The following is a 15,260-nucleotide window of genomic DNA, read 5'->3' as shown; positions in this document are numbered from 1 at the left end:
GATAGAGACAAAATATAATAATATGTACTTTAATTACTTTACCTGCAAATGTATACTGCAGTGCCTCCCCATTAACCCTTTCTTTTAAGTTTCCAAATTGTACAGCTCTAACTCCCCCCACACAATTCCTTCTATGGCTATATCTAAATCCACCTTTGATTTGGTAGAATGCAAGACTTCAACACTCATTATCTGCTGGAGCATGCCTAGAAGCAAATAAGCTGCTGTAAACTAGGGGGGTGGATCAGACTAATCAAGGCAGTATGGCTATGTAGCGATTTTGCTTATTTTTGACATTTATTTTAAAATACTTCCCAGCATTTTTACAACATAAAAAAGTTTACAACATGTAGTATTGTACAGTATGCATGTGATATAAAGAGTAAAGACTTTTTCCAAGTGATAATTTTTATAGTTTTTCAAATATTACAACATAAAAAAGTTTACAACATGTAGTATTGTACAGTATGCATGTGATATAAAGAGTAAAGACTTTTTCCAAGTGATAATTTTTATAGTTTTTCAAATATTACAACATAAAAAAGTTTACAACATGTAGTATTGTACAGTATGCATGTGATATAAAGAGTAAAGACTTTTTCCAAGTGATAATACATACAAAAACTAAAAAAAAGGATGATAGTTTTACAATAGACAGTATTGTATAGTTACCCATAAAACAAAATAAGAAATGCTTCATATGAAGCCAAAGTCATGTAAAGAATAAATAGTAAACTGTGGATCATAATATATGAGAAAGTGTAAACAAGAACATATATGAGCCACCTAAGTCTGGATATCTAGTTGGGAAGATATTATTGTTAAGTGCGATATGTTTCAAGGGAAACCGCGTAATGAGACTCTGATCACAATCAAAAAGTCTTAGAGTTCTATATGAAGGGTGGAGGGCGGAGAACGATCATACAACAGGTCAAGGGGTTCTCCTGTAGTTTCTGGTAACACTGGGGTCGTTAAACAGCCTATTGTAGTTTAGCTAGATGTATGGGGGCATCATCAGTAATGGGAAGCATCAGCCTTCTATTAGTAAGTATATATAACTGGCAGCATATGCTAATGTTATTAATTTTGAAGTAAAGATATTCAATAAAATGTTGATAAAGATCTGGAAGTGTATAACGCATAATAGTAAAATAGTAACTAGGGTGTGAGGAATATATTCTAAATGGAAGTAACCCCAATATAAAACTGTACCTGCCTCAATAACAGCAGAATGTGATATGGTCTACGTTGGCTCAGAGTTAGACACAAAAGCATCCGTACCATTATAGATAGATCCTGTCATCTGAGCACGGGCCCCACACCCAACGACAGTCAGACGCCATAAGTAAACAAGTGTCCATAACATAACATAGCTCCGTGGGGTTAACGCACAACTAGAGGTGTAAATTGATATGGTATATATGGTACTCCACTGTTTAGAGAGCACAAATAAACATTTTGTTTAAATGTTGACTTATTAAGAGATGAGTATATTAAGGTGATATCATCCATGGGCTCATTCATGTTTACTAAAAAAAAATCAATGAAAACCTTGTTAGCGTAGGCAGAGTAATTATGTATCAACATTGCATTACATTGCTTAGAAGAAATTGAACATGTTACACACTAAAGATAAAGAGGCATATTTAACAAATGTCTGTCGGACCTGATCCGACAGTGCGGATCAGGTCCGACAGACATCGCTGAATGCAGAGAGCAATACGCTCTCTGTATTCAGCATTGCACCAGCAGCTCACAAGAGCTGCTGGTGCAACGCCGCACCCTGCAGACTCGCGGCCAATCGGCCGCCAGCAGGGGAGTGTCAATCAACCCGATCATACTCGATTGGGTTAAATTCCGCTTGCTTCATAACTGGTGTTTCTGGCGAGTCTGAAGACTCGCTAGAAACACGGGGCCTCAAGCTCCATTCGGAGCTTGATAGATAGGCCCCAAAGAGATAACAATTCATTGGAAGGAGAACATGTACCTAAGTTTCATATAAAACATCAGAAAAAAACTGTTTACATAAGATAATATTGGAAATTAAATAAAAAAATTAGTAAAAACGAATATGGATAATGAGGCCAGATATCTTCTTACTATACTACTTACCCTTACACAGATATTAACAGGATATTAAAATATATAGGATCATTTTCTGGTCCATATTGATCAAGGGGAGTTATCAACGTAGTATAAGCACTGTCTAGCGAAAACCCTTATTAGAACTCCAGATTATAGGGAGGACTCTAGTGCTCTCTATGTGAAAAACTTTTATATGTAAAGTTGTCTGGCATGGACATTGAGTTGTGTTTGTTATTATATAGACTTTAAGTTCCCACAGGAATAGGGCCCTCAATTCCCCCTGTATTTGTTAGTAAAATTTTGTCTTTTATCATATTGTTTCTCCATTGTACTGTTATCCTTGTACCCATGGGCAGCGCTCCGGAATCTGTTGGCGCTTTATAAATAAAGAATAATAAAAATAATAATAATATAGAGTACTATAATAATCCGTATATCATAGGTTCCTAGGTGTAAGATAGTCTGGTAAGGATACTTATACTAACTCAATGTGATTAAAGGCTGTAACATAAAATTGGCTAGCAGGGGCCTTTAGAAGAGCTTAGTAATGATCAGATGACCTCTTAAGATCAGTAGCAATATATAATATCGTAGGTAGAGCTATAGTGGGGTTTATGATTAGTGTAATAATTAACCAGGCCTCCTGCGTTCAGCAGTAGACCAGGAAGGTAATAAGGGTATATCAACAGGATGTATCAACAGCATGAAGCTCTGCAAAAACTGACTTAAACTAATGTGAGAGAAACCATAATGTATAAATATAGAGTATTAATACTACCCAAGTATCTACAGTATCTGAATCTAATGTGTATGATCCGTATAGTACGCAACATGAGAAACAAATTATGTTATAACTGTCCATCACTAGCCTCAGGTAATATGGTAGTGTTGTCCAGAGGTGTAAAAGACTCCAAGGTAAGAGTAACGATCCAGGCAGTTATATGTAAAGTTGTAAATATAAAGAAGAACAAAAAAGTACTTATGACAGCACTCTTGCCCCAATACCTTTTAATAAAAATAAGGCTGGATACATAAACATATACCCCTCCTAACTGGTAGAGATCAACACACAAAAACAGTGGATATACAGTAGGTATCTAAAGATTTAATTACACCAGAGTAGAGGAACTTACAACTAAGTCCTCAAACATATCATGCAATGTAATATGGTACATGTTAGTATCACAATAACAAAAGAAAACATACAATATACAAAAAGAAAATCAAAATCTAAAGTGAACTTATATCTAAAAAAATCAGATCCTTGAAAAGAGAGAGAGAGAAATTGACTAAATGTCCTTAGTCAAGGAAATTACCACACTTGATGATAGGAAGTCCAAAATCACTTTGCTGTAAAATGAAATCCAATCTGTGAGTGATCCAGTATTGGAACTGAAGATAATCTCTTACAGAGGCTTTGTAGTAAACAAAGTACAAGGTCTAGATATTTAAACCTGTACTCCACAACCATACCAAAGGGGAATCGGCTGACAGGTAAAGCTCTGCTACTTATGCTGTGAAGCTGGCAGTAAAGTACCGAAAAGCAGGACAGCTGAGCACCCGGAGGTAACTAGAACCTTGGATTACCTTCGTTAAGCCTCATAGACATATTCAACAATTTTTGACAATTTTCTCAATAACAAGCAAATGTCCAGTAAAGAGTGTTGTTTATTTCCAATGTCCTTTATTTCCTCTAGAAAGCTGTGTGCTCGTGATGTTAGTGTGCTAAAAATAAACAATATTTCAGGGAGCTGACAGTAGAATGCCAACGATAGTCTATGAGGCTTAACGAAGGTAATCCAAGGTTCAAGTTACCTTAGAGGGGGTGTTAGGGTTACGTTAGGGTTAGGTTTAGGGGTCAATAGTTTAATTTAGGTTGTTGCGATGTGGGGGGCTGGCAGTTTAGGGTTTAATAGGTTTATTTAGTGGTAGTGATGTGGGAGGCCAGAGGTTTAGGGGTTAATACCTGTATTTAGTGGCAGCGATGTTGGGGAGCGGCGGAATAGGGGTTAATAACTTTAATATAGTGGCTGCAATATCGGGAGCGTCAGATTAAGGGTTAATAATTTTTAGGTGGCAGCGATATCGGGAGCTTCAGATTAGGAGTTAATAACTGTAGGTAGGTGGCAGCGATGTTGGGGCGGCAGATTAGGGGTGTTTGGACTCTGGGTTTATGTTAGGGTGTTAGGGTGTTAGGTTTAAATGTAACTTTTATTTTCCCCATATATATCAATGGGGCTGCGTTATGGAGCTTTTCATTCCGCGATCACAGGTGTTAGGTTTCTTTCTGACCCGCTCTCCTCATTGATGTCTATAGGGGAAGTGTGCACAAGCACGTCAAAACAGCGCTTGTATTTTGTGCAATATGGAGCTCAACTCAACCATATCGCACGCACAAGCCGGCTGTTTGAAAACTTGTAATGGCTGCGCTATAGGGAGTTAAATAATGCAACTTTTGTTGCGTTCGTTAATTTCCCTATAGCGCGCATAACTTGTAATCTAGCTGTTAGTTACTATGGTTGAAGTATGTTTATTTGTTTATGTATAGTACATTTAAAAAAAACTCGTTCCATTTAAAGTTATATCATTCAGTAGATGGAAAGGACACATTACTCCTCACCTTTCCTAGACAGATAGAAAGAGCAAAAGCAGAAAGACAAATAATGGAGCAACAAAGACCGACGGGACTTGAAATCCTTTCATGGGATAGATGAGAAGAACTCTACTATAAGGTCAAAATTAATCCAACTTGCTCTTTCATCAATATAAGACAATTTAGGGGGCGGGGGGGGGGGGGAATTGTGAATATATAAGAAAAATAATTACTGTATAATAGTATATTTATTATGCATTTTCTATTTTTTTTTGTATCACATGCTGTTTTGGAATAAAATAAAAAGAATTTTAACATAAATTATATTTTTCTAAGTCTGGGAGTGCAAGACTGGTTTAAAGTTATAATCATACCGATCTGCTGGATTCCTACTGAGCCAGATGCCCAGGTACAGTATTTTATCAACTACTTTAAATAGACTTAATTTTATTGAGTCTCTAGTTTTTTTTAACTGAAAAAGATCCATAATTGATAATAGTTTCCATCAACAAAAGTATATTCTTTGTATCACAAACAAGAATTAATATATCATCTGCAAATAACAAGACTTTTTCTTCAATAATATTACACATGGCCCCTCGTAAATCCTGACATAGTTTTATTGCTAGTGATTCAATAGCAATATTTAAAAGAAGTGGTGAGAGAGGGAAACCCTGCCTTGTTCCCCTTTCCAATCTGACTTCTGGGGAATCTAAGCCATTTACTGATATCACTGATATAGGATTATTATAGATTGCTTTTATAAAGTTAGCATCATAACCTGAGAAACCAAATCTTTCCAAAGACATAAATAGGTGGTTCCATTGAACTGCGTCAAAGGCTTTTTCTGCTTCTATTGCAATCATAGCTGTATTTGTTCTGTTATCCTTATCTTTTAGATTCCAAAAATAATCTAGTATAATGCAGATCTTTCTAATATTAACCACATAGCTCCTACCATTCATGAACCCAAGTTGATTAGAGTGAATTAAGTCACCTAGGAGTCCCTTAAGTCTGCAATTATAGAAGCTAAGATCTTGTAATCTATATTTAGTAAGGAAATTGGCCTATAGGCATCTAAGTGTTTAGGGTATTTTACTTTCTTGAGAAATAGGATAGTTACAGCTTTTTCTTCGACATTGGACCATTACTTACAAACGCCTAGATTAAGAGTTTTGCGTTATGAGGGGTGCGGTGCTAACGTGCAGTTTTTTCTCACCACTCACTTCCCTACAGCGCTGGTATTACAGGTTTTTACAAACCCGGCATTAAAAGACAAGAAGTGAGCGTAGAGCAAAATTGAGCTCCACACTGCACTCCAATACCAGCGCTGCTTAAGTATGCGGTGAGCTGGTTATACGTGCTTGTGCACGATTTCCCCATAGACATCAATGGGGAGAGTCGGCTGAGAAAAAGTCTAACACCTGCAAAAAAGCAGCGTAAAAGTCAGTAACGCAGCCCCATTGATTCCTATGGGGAAACTAAATTTATGTTTACACCTAACACCCTAACATGAACCCCAAGTCTAAACACCCCTAATCTTACACTTATTAATCCCTAATCTGCTGCCCCGACATCGCAGACACCTACATTATACTTATTAACCCCTAATCTGCCGCTCCGGACATCGCCGCCACCTACATTATACTTATTAAGACCTAATCTGTTGCCCCCAACATCGCCGACACCTACATTATATTTATTAACCCCTAATCTCCCTCCCTCAATGTCGCCGCAACCTACCTACATTTATTGACCCCTAATCTGCCGCCCCCAACGTCGCTGCTACTATAGTATATTTATTAACCCCTAAATCTAAGCCTAACCCTAACACCCCCTAACTTAAATATAATTTAAATAAATCTAAATGCAAATTCCTATCATTAACTAAATAATTCCTATTTAAAACTAAATACTTACCTATAAAATAAACCCTAAGCTAGCTACAATATAACTACATTGTATCTAGCTTAGGGTTTATTTTTATTATACAGGCAAGTTTGTATTTATTTTAACTAGGTATAATAGTTACTAAATAGTTATTAACTATTTACTAACTACCTAGCTAAAATAAATGCAAATTTACCTGTAAAATAAAACCTAACCTAAGTTACAATAACACCTAACACTACACTACAATTAAATAAATTCCCTACATTAAATACAATTAAATAAATTAAATAAAATTAGCTAAATTACAAAACAAAAAAACTAAATTACAGAAAATAAAAAACAAATTACAAGATCTTTAACCCCTTAATGACCACAGCACTTTTCCATTTTCTGTCCGTTTGGGACCAAGGCTATTTTTACATTTTTGAGGTGTTTGTGTTTAGCTGTAATTTTCCTCTTACTCATTTACTGTACCCACACATATTATATACCGTTTTTCTCGCCATTAAATGGACTTTCTAAAGATACCATTATTTTCATCATATCTTATAATTTACTATAAAAAAATTTATAAAATATGAGGAAAAAATGGAAAAAAACACACTTTTTCTAACTTTGATCCCCAAAATCTGTTACACATCTACAACCACCAAAAAACACCCATGCTAAATAATTTCTAAATTTTGTCCTGAATTTAGAAATACCCAATGTTTACATGTTCTTTGCTTTTTTTGTAAACTATAGGGCCATAAATACAAGTAGCACTTTGCTATTTCCAAACCATTTCTTTTCAAAATTAGCGCTAGTTACATTAGAACACTGATATCTTTCAGGAATCTCTGAATATCCATTGACATGTATATATTTTTTTTTAGTAGACAACCCAAAGTATTGATCTAGGCCCATTTTGGTATATTTCATGCCACCATTTCACCGCCAAATGCAATCAAATACAAAAAATCGTTCACTTTTCACAAATTTTTTCACAAACTTTTGGTTTCTAACTTAAATTATTTACAAACAGCTTGTGCAATTATGGCATAAATTGTTGTAAATTCTTATCTGGGATCCCCTTTGTTCAGAAATAGCAGACATATATGACTTTGGCGTTGCTTTTTGGTAATTAGAAGGCCGCTAAATGCCACTGCGCACCACACGTGTATTATGCCCAGCAGTGAAGGGGTTAATTAGGGAGCATGTAGGGAGCTTTTTGGGATAGTTTTAGCTTTAGTGTAGTGTAGTAGACAACCCCAAGTATTGATCTAGGCCAATTTTGGTATATTTTATGCCACCATTTCACCGCCAAATGCGATCAAATTAAAAAAAAAGTTAAATTTTTCTCAATTTTAGGTTTCTCACTGAAATTATTTACAAACAGCTTGTGTAATTATGGCACAAATGGTTGTAAATGCTTCTCTGGGATCCCCTTTGTTCAGAAATAGCAGACATATATGGCTTTGGCATTGCTTTTTGGTAATTAGAAGGCCTCTAAATGCCGCTGCGCATCACACGTGTATTATGGCTAGCAGTGAAGGGGTTAATTATGTAGCTTGTAGGGAGCTTGCAGGGTTAATTTTATCTTTAGTGTAGAGCTCAGCCTCCCACCTGAAACATCAGACCCCCTGATCCCTCCCAAACAGCTCTCTTCCCTCCCCCACCCCACAATTGTCCCCGCCATCTTAAGTACTGGCAGAAACTCTGCCAGTACTAAAATAAAAGGTATTTGGCCATTTAAAAAAAAAAAAAAAGCATATTTACATATGCTGATGTGTATGATCCCCCCTTAGACCCCAACCTCACTGATCCCCCACCTAACAGCTCTCTAACCCTTCCCCTCTGCCTTAATGGGCGCCATCTTGGGTACTGGCAGCTGTCTGCCAGTACCCAGTTTTGCAAAAAATTTGCCATTTTATTAAAAAAAAAGCCATTTTCTGTAGTGTAGCTTTCCCCTCCACCAAGACCAACCCCCCACCCCTTCCAGATCCCTTAGAATATATTTTTAATGTTTAAACTTTATTTTTTTTGTTTACTTTTTACTTTTTTTTTCTGTAGTGTAGCGGTTCCCACCCGCTCCCGCCCCGTGCACGCGCCCGCCCTCCAACCCCCGTGCACGCGCGCGCCCCTGTGCGCGCCCCAGTGGGTCCCGCCCCCGATCCCGCCCCCCTCCACTCCATACACAACATCGATGGCCGCCCACCCGCCTCCCACGTAAGCTCCCACCCACCAACGATACCGGCCATCGATGTCCGGTGCAGAGAGGGCCACAGAGTGGCTCTCTCTGCATCGGATGGCCAAGGGGGGTTATTGCAGGATGCCTCCATATCGAGGCATCACTGCAATAACCGGAAAGCAGCTGGAAGCGAGCAGGATCGCTTCCAGCTGCTTTCCAGACCAAGGACGTACGCCACACGTCCTCGGTCATTAAGTGTATTTTTTTTGAGGACGTGTGGCGTACGTCCTTGGTCGTTAAGGGGTTAAACTAATTACACCTAATCTAATAGCCCTATCAAAATAAAAAAAGCCCACCCAAAATAAAAAAAAAAGCCTTAGCCTAAACTAAACTACCAATAGCCCTTAAAAGGGCCTTTTGCAGGGCATTGTTCCAATCAGCCAATAGAATACGAGCTCAATCCTATTGGCTGATTGGATCAGCCAATAGGATTGAAGTTCAATGCTATTGGCTGATTGCATCAGTTAATAGGATTTTTTCTACCTTAATTCCGATTGGCTGATAGAAGAGATATTCATTCAGCAAGAAGACTTAGTTGGAAGAGGATACTCCACGCCGGATGTCTTGAAGATGGAGCCGCTCCTCGCGGGATGGATGAAGATAGAAGATGCCGTCTGGTTGAAGACTTCTGCCCGACTGGAGGACCACTTCTACCCGTCTGGAGGACCACTTCTGCCGGCTTCGTTGAGGAAATCTTGAGGCTTGGATGAAGACTTCTCCCGGTAAGTGAATCTTCGGGGGTTAGTGTTAGGTTTTTTTAAGGGTGTATTGGGTGGGTTTATTTTTTAGGTTAGGGCTTTGGGCAGCAATAGAGCTAAATGCCCTTTTAAGGGCAATGCCCATCCAAATGCTCTTTTCAGGGCAATAAGGAGCTTAGGTTTTTTTAGTTAGGCTTTTATTTGGGGGGTTGGTTGTGTGGGTGGTGGGTTTTACTGTTGGGGGGTGTTTGTATTTTTTATTTACAGGTAAAAGAACTTATTTCTTTGGGGCAATGCCCCGCAAAAGGCCCTTTTAAGGGCTATTGGTAGTTTAGTTTAGGCTAGGTTTTTTTTTTATTTTGAGTGGACTTTTTTATTTTGATAGGGCTCTTAGATTAGGTGTAATTAGTATAAATATCTTGTAATTTACTTTTTATTTTCTGTAATTTAGTGTTTTTTTTTTTTTTGGTAATTTAGCTAATTTTATTTAATTTATTTAATTGTATTTAACCCCTTAAGGACAAGGCCATTTTTCAATTTCTAAACTACCTTTAGGACCAGGGCTATTTTTACATTTCTGCGGTGTTTGTGTTTAGCTGTAATTTTCCTCTTACTCATTTACTGTACCCACACATATTATATACCGTTTTTCTCGCCACTAAATGGACTTTCTACAGATACCATTATTTTCATCATATCTTATAATTTACTATTAAAAATATTATAAAATATGAGGAAAAAAATGTAAAAAAAACCCACACTTTTTCTAACTTTGACCCCCAAAATCTGTTACACGTCTACAACCACCAAAAAACAACCATGCTAAATAGTTTCTAAATTTTGTCCTGAGTTTAGAAATACCCAATGTTAACATGTTCTTTGCTTTTTTTGCAAGTTATAGGGCAATAAATACAGGTAGCACTATTTCCAAACCACTTTTTTTCAAAATGAGCGCTAGTTACTTTGGGACCCTGATATCTGTCAGGAATACCTGAATATCCCTTGACATGTATATTTTTGTTTTAGAAGACATCCCAAAGTATTGATCTAGGCCCATTTTGGTATATTTCATGCCACCATTTCACCGCTAAATGCGATCAAATAAAAAAAATTGTTCACTTTTTCACAATTTTTTTCACAAACCTTAGGTTTCTCACAGAAATTATTTACAAACAACTTGTGCAATTATGGCACAAATGGTTGTAAATGCTTCTCTGGGATCCCCTTTGTTCAGAAATAGCAGACATATATGGCTTTGACGTTGCTTTTTAGTAATTAGAAGGCTGCTAAATGCCACTGTGCACCACACGTGTATTATGCCCAGCAGTGAAGGGGTTAATTCGGGAGCATGTAGGGAGCTTGCAGAATTAATTTTAGCTGTAGTGTAGTAGACAACCCAAAGTATTGATCTAGGCCCATTTTGTTATATTTAATGCCACGATTTCACCGCCAAATGCAATCTAATTTAAAAAAAAGTTACATTTTTCGCAATTTTAGGTTTCTCACTGCAATTATTTACAAACAGCTTGTGCAATTATGGCACAAATGGTTGTAAATGCTTCTCTGGGATCCCCTTTGTTCAGAAATAGCAGACATATATGGCTTTGCCATTGCTTTTTGGTAATTAGAAGGCCCCTAAAGGCCGCTGCGCACCACATTTGTATTATGCCCAGCAGTGAAGGGATTAATTAGGTAGCTTGTAGGGAGCTTGCAGGGTTAATTTTAGCTTTAGTGTAGAGATCAGCCTCCCACCTGACACATCAGAACCCTGATCCCTCCCAAACAGCTCTCTTCCCTCCCCCACCCCACAATTGTCCCCGCCATCTTAAGTACTGGCAGAAAGTCTGCCAGTACTAAAATAAAAAGTTTTTTTTTAAGCATATTTACATATGCTGCAGTGTAGGATCCCCTTTGTTCAGAAATAGCAGACATATATGACTTTGGCGTTGCTTTCTGGTAATTAGAAGGCCGCTAAATGCTGCTGCGCATCACACGTGTATTATGGCTAGCAGTGAAGGGGTTAATTAGGTAGTTTGTAGGGAGCTTGCAGGGTTAATTTTAGCTTTAGTGTAGAGATTAGCCTCCCACCTGACACATCAGACCCCCTGAACCCTCCCAAACAGCTCCCTTCGCTCCCCCACCCCACAATTGTCCCCGCCATCTTAAGTACTGGCAGAAAGTCTGCCAGTACTAAAATAAAAGGTTTTTTAAAAAAAATTATTTTTTTTAGCATATTTACATATGCTGTGGTGTAGCATCCCCCCTTAGCCCCAAACCTCCTTGATCCCTCCCCAAACAGCTCTCTAACCCTCCCCCTCCACATTATTGGGAGCCAGTTGTCTGCCAGTACCCAGTTTACAAAAAAATATATATTTTTAATTTTTTCCCCACTTTTCTGTGGTGTAGCTTCCCCCCCAAGACTAAACCCCCACCCCCTCCCAGATCACTTCGATTATGAATATTAAATTTTTTATTCCCCCTCTCTTCCACTAAATTTAAACAAATTGTTCCATAGTGTAATGGTTCCCACCCGCTCCCCCCCCCCGTGCATGCGCCCGCCCGCCTCCCCCGTGCACCTCTGAACACAGCAAGTCATCGATAGCCACCCACCAGCGATTGCGGCCATCGATGTCCGGTGCAGAGAGGGCCACAGAGTGGCTCTCTCTGCATCGGATGGGGAAAAACTTATTGCAGGATGCCTCGATATCAAGGCATCATTGCAATAACCTGAAAGCGGCTGGAAGCAATCAGGATCACTTCCAGCCGCTTTAATCCCCAACGTCATACAGGGTACGTCGCTGGTCTTTAAAGACCAGTTTGTGCAAGACGTACCCTGTACGACGTATGTCGTTAAGGGGTTAATGTAGGGAATTTATTTAATTGTAGTGTAGTGTAAGGTGTTATTGTAACTTAGGTTAGGTTTTATTTTACAGGTCAATTTGTATTTATTTTAGCTAGGTAGTTATTAAATAGTTAATAACTATTTAGTAACTATTCTACCTAGTTAAAATAAATACAAACTTGCCTGTAAAATAAACCCTAAGATAGATACAATGTAACTATTAGTTATATTGTAGCTAGCTTAGGGTTTATTTTATAGGTAAGTATTTAGTTTTAAATAGGAATAATTTAGGTAATGATAGGAATTTGTATTTAGATTTATTTATATTATATTTAAGTTAGGGGGTGTTACGGTTAGGGTTAGACTTAGGTTTAGGGGTTAATAAATTTAGAATAGTGGCGGTGACGTTGGGGGCAGATTAGGCGTTAATAAATGTAGGTAGGTGGCGGCGATGTTGGGGGCAGCAGATTAGGGGTTAATAAATATAATGTAGGTGTCGGCGATGTCTGGAGCGGAAGATTAGGGGTTAATAAGTATAATGTAGGTGGCGGTGATGTTGGGGGCAGCATATTAGGGGTTAATAATATTTAACTAGTGTTTGCGAGGCGGGAGTGCGGCGGTTTAGGGGTTAATATGTTTATTATAGTGGCGGCGATGTCCGGAGCGGCAGATTAGGGGTTAAAATTTTTATTATAGTGTTTGCGATGCAGGAGGGCCTAGGTTTAGGGGTTAATAGGTAGTTTATGGGTATTAGTGTACTTTTTAGCATTTTAGTTATGAGTTTTATGCTACAGCTTTGTAGCGTAAAACTCATAACTACTGACTTTAAAATGCGTTAGGAATCTTGTCGGTAGAGGCTGTACCGCTCACTTTTTGGCCTCCCAGATCAAACTCGTAATACCAGTGCTATGGAAGTCCCATAGAAAAAAGGCTTTACGAAATTTACGTAAGTAGGTTTGCGGTAAGGCCAAAAAAGTGTGCGGCACACCTATACCTGCAAGACTCGTAATACCAGCGGCCGTAAAAAAGCAGCGTTAGGACCTGTTAACGCTGCTTTTTTACCTTAACGCACAACTCGTAATCTAGCCGATAGTTAAATCATTTTGTCAATGTTTTTACAATGGGGCCGATTTATCAATGTCTCACGGACATGATCCGCTGTAGCATACGCTGTCAGCATTTATCATTGCACAAGCAGTTCTGGTAAACTGCTTGTGCAATGCCGCCCCCTGCAGATTCGCTGCCAGTCGGCTGCTAGCATGGGGTGTCAATCAACCCGATCGTATTCGTAACCCTAAAGGTAAGAATAGAGATTTTGATTTGGGTATATTTCTGTAGTTGATAAACATAAAAAAATCAATGTAATAGTATTTTCCTCTAAATAATTCTGTAATGGATAGACCTGCTACATATCCACATGTATTGGTGTAATTTTTTTTATTTTAATTGAAAAAGTTTTTTCTCTTTTGCCATTAGAGGGAGCTTGATTGACCTAAGAATGTAACAGAAAAAGAAGAGTTAAAGGGGAGGAGTTAGTACACCTGGTTAAGGTATTTAAAGGTAAAAGGTTGCACTTGTATAATTGACATGACTAAGGGTTTGTTACCCGAAACGTAGTCATTTTTATACCTGCTCCTGTTTGTGTGACAATAAAAGGAAGATTTTTGCATACTCCAGGTAATGCTGCCTTTTTTATTGGATTGTCTGACTAATTGCTACAGGTATTTGGAGTAACCTGTTGGCGTGCACACCTGCTTACCCTGGATTACTGGATTGAACATTGCATATTAGTGTACTGCAGTTATCCGTGCACAAGGTATCATGGAAGAAATGGAAGCTATACTAGGAACAAAGGTATTTGGATATACGGATATGGAAGTGGCAAGGATAACTACCCTAGTTAGAGGGACAAGAGAGTTTTTAAAAACTTCACAAACGGAAATGAATATGCAGAGCTATGAGAAATTATCAATGAAAACCATGTCTTATGAATTACATGCATCTACCCTAGCCGAATACTATAGGGTAAAGAGAATCCCAAGGGGGCTGAGAATGAGCACCAGACCAACTTTGTTAGCAAACAATAAGGAATATTACACAAAATTTGAACAGATATTGAATAAATGTTCTTTGGACATAATAGTGCTCACAGTGGAATATTTACAAAAAGCTATGAAGATTAAACAGCTGGAGAGTTCACTAAAGGAACTGGGTAAAACACCAGATATTGACAAACAGTTGAATTATGTTAACAACAAGATCTCTGAACTGCGCAAAGAAATAGAAGCTAAAAAACGTACCAAATTCTTGAGAGACAAGCAAGACTACCAAGCGGGACCAGGGATCCAACTGGAAGGGAACAAAGAGGCACTTCCGGTTTCGGGCGACGCAGATTCCAGAGAGCACCAAGATGGGGAAGTAACTTGGAAACCACCTCTGACTCCTCATCCGGGGAGTCTGACATAAAGGTCCTAGAGGGGAGAGGAAGCATCGCCCCACAAGGAGTCGGAATAGGAAATACAACTTTGCAGAGGAGAACACCTCGTCGCGGCAACCGCCGTGTGTAATTAACATCTCCGGGACTGAACTCACTAAGGTACAAGAAGAGGTTTTGACAAAAGGTTTTTCCTTTTGTAGGGACTCTCCAGGTGACTGGTTTAAACTTGAAAAGGATTTACATAAATTCTTTAGATGCCTTAAATTAAAGGCATTTTTTTCAAATTGTGATACAACTAGTATGTCAAATGAAAATGTTATCCAAGAATTGTCCATTAAGAATTGGGGTCTTAGAAATAAAAGTAAATTTGCTCCTGCTGTTCATAATCACAGCATTGAAACATTTATCACCTTAGTTAAGAGTGATGTAAAAAATTTAAAGGAACAACACAATGCTGTACAAATGAACAGGAGAGGTAAAAG

At 38.3% G+C, this 15,260-nt stretch overlaps 1 protein-coding gene across 1 annotated transcript in view; it reads right to left on the bottom strand.

The window, feature by feature from the left end:
* LOC128645652 (gastrin/cholecystokinin-like peptide) overlaps nt 1–14,903 on the bottom strand; it is a 133,128-nt gene extending 118,225 nt beyond the window's left edge. Inside the window, exon 1 of the mRNA XM_053698788.1 lies at nt 14,642–14,903. Coding sequence (XP_053554763.1) covers nt 14,642–14,789 — 148 coding nt within the window. The 5' untranslated portion in view covers nt 14,790–14,903. The remainder of the gene's footprint in view (nt 1–14,641) is intronic.
* Nucleotides 14,904–15,260: the final 357 nt, after the last annotated feature.

Source organism: Bombina bombina, chromosome 1 (genome assembly GCF_027579735.1).
Source record: "Bombina bombina isolate aBomBom1 chromosome 1, aBomBom1.pri, whole genome shotgun sequence".
In the NCBI taxonomy this organism is placed as follows: Eukaryota; Metazoa; Chordata; class Amphibia; order Anura; family Bombinatoridae; genus Bombina; species Bombina bombina.
Note: the sequence above shows the minus strand (reverse complement) of the source record. Positions and strands in the feature narration are given on the sequence as shown.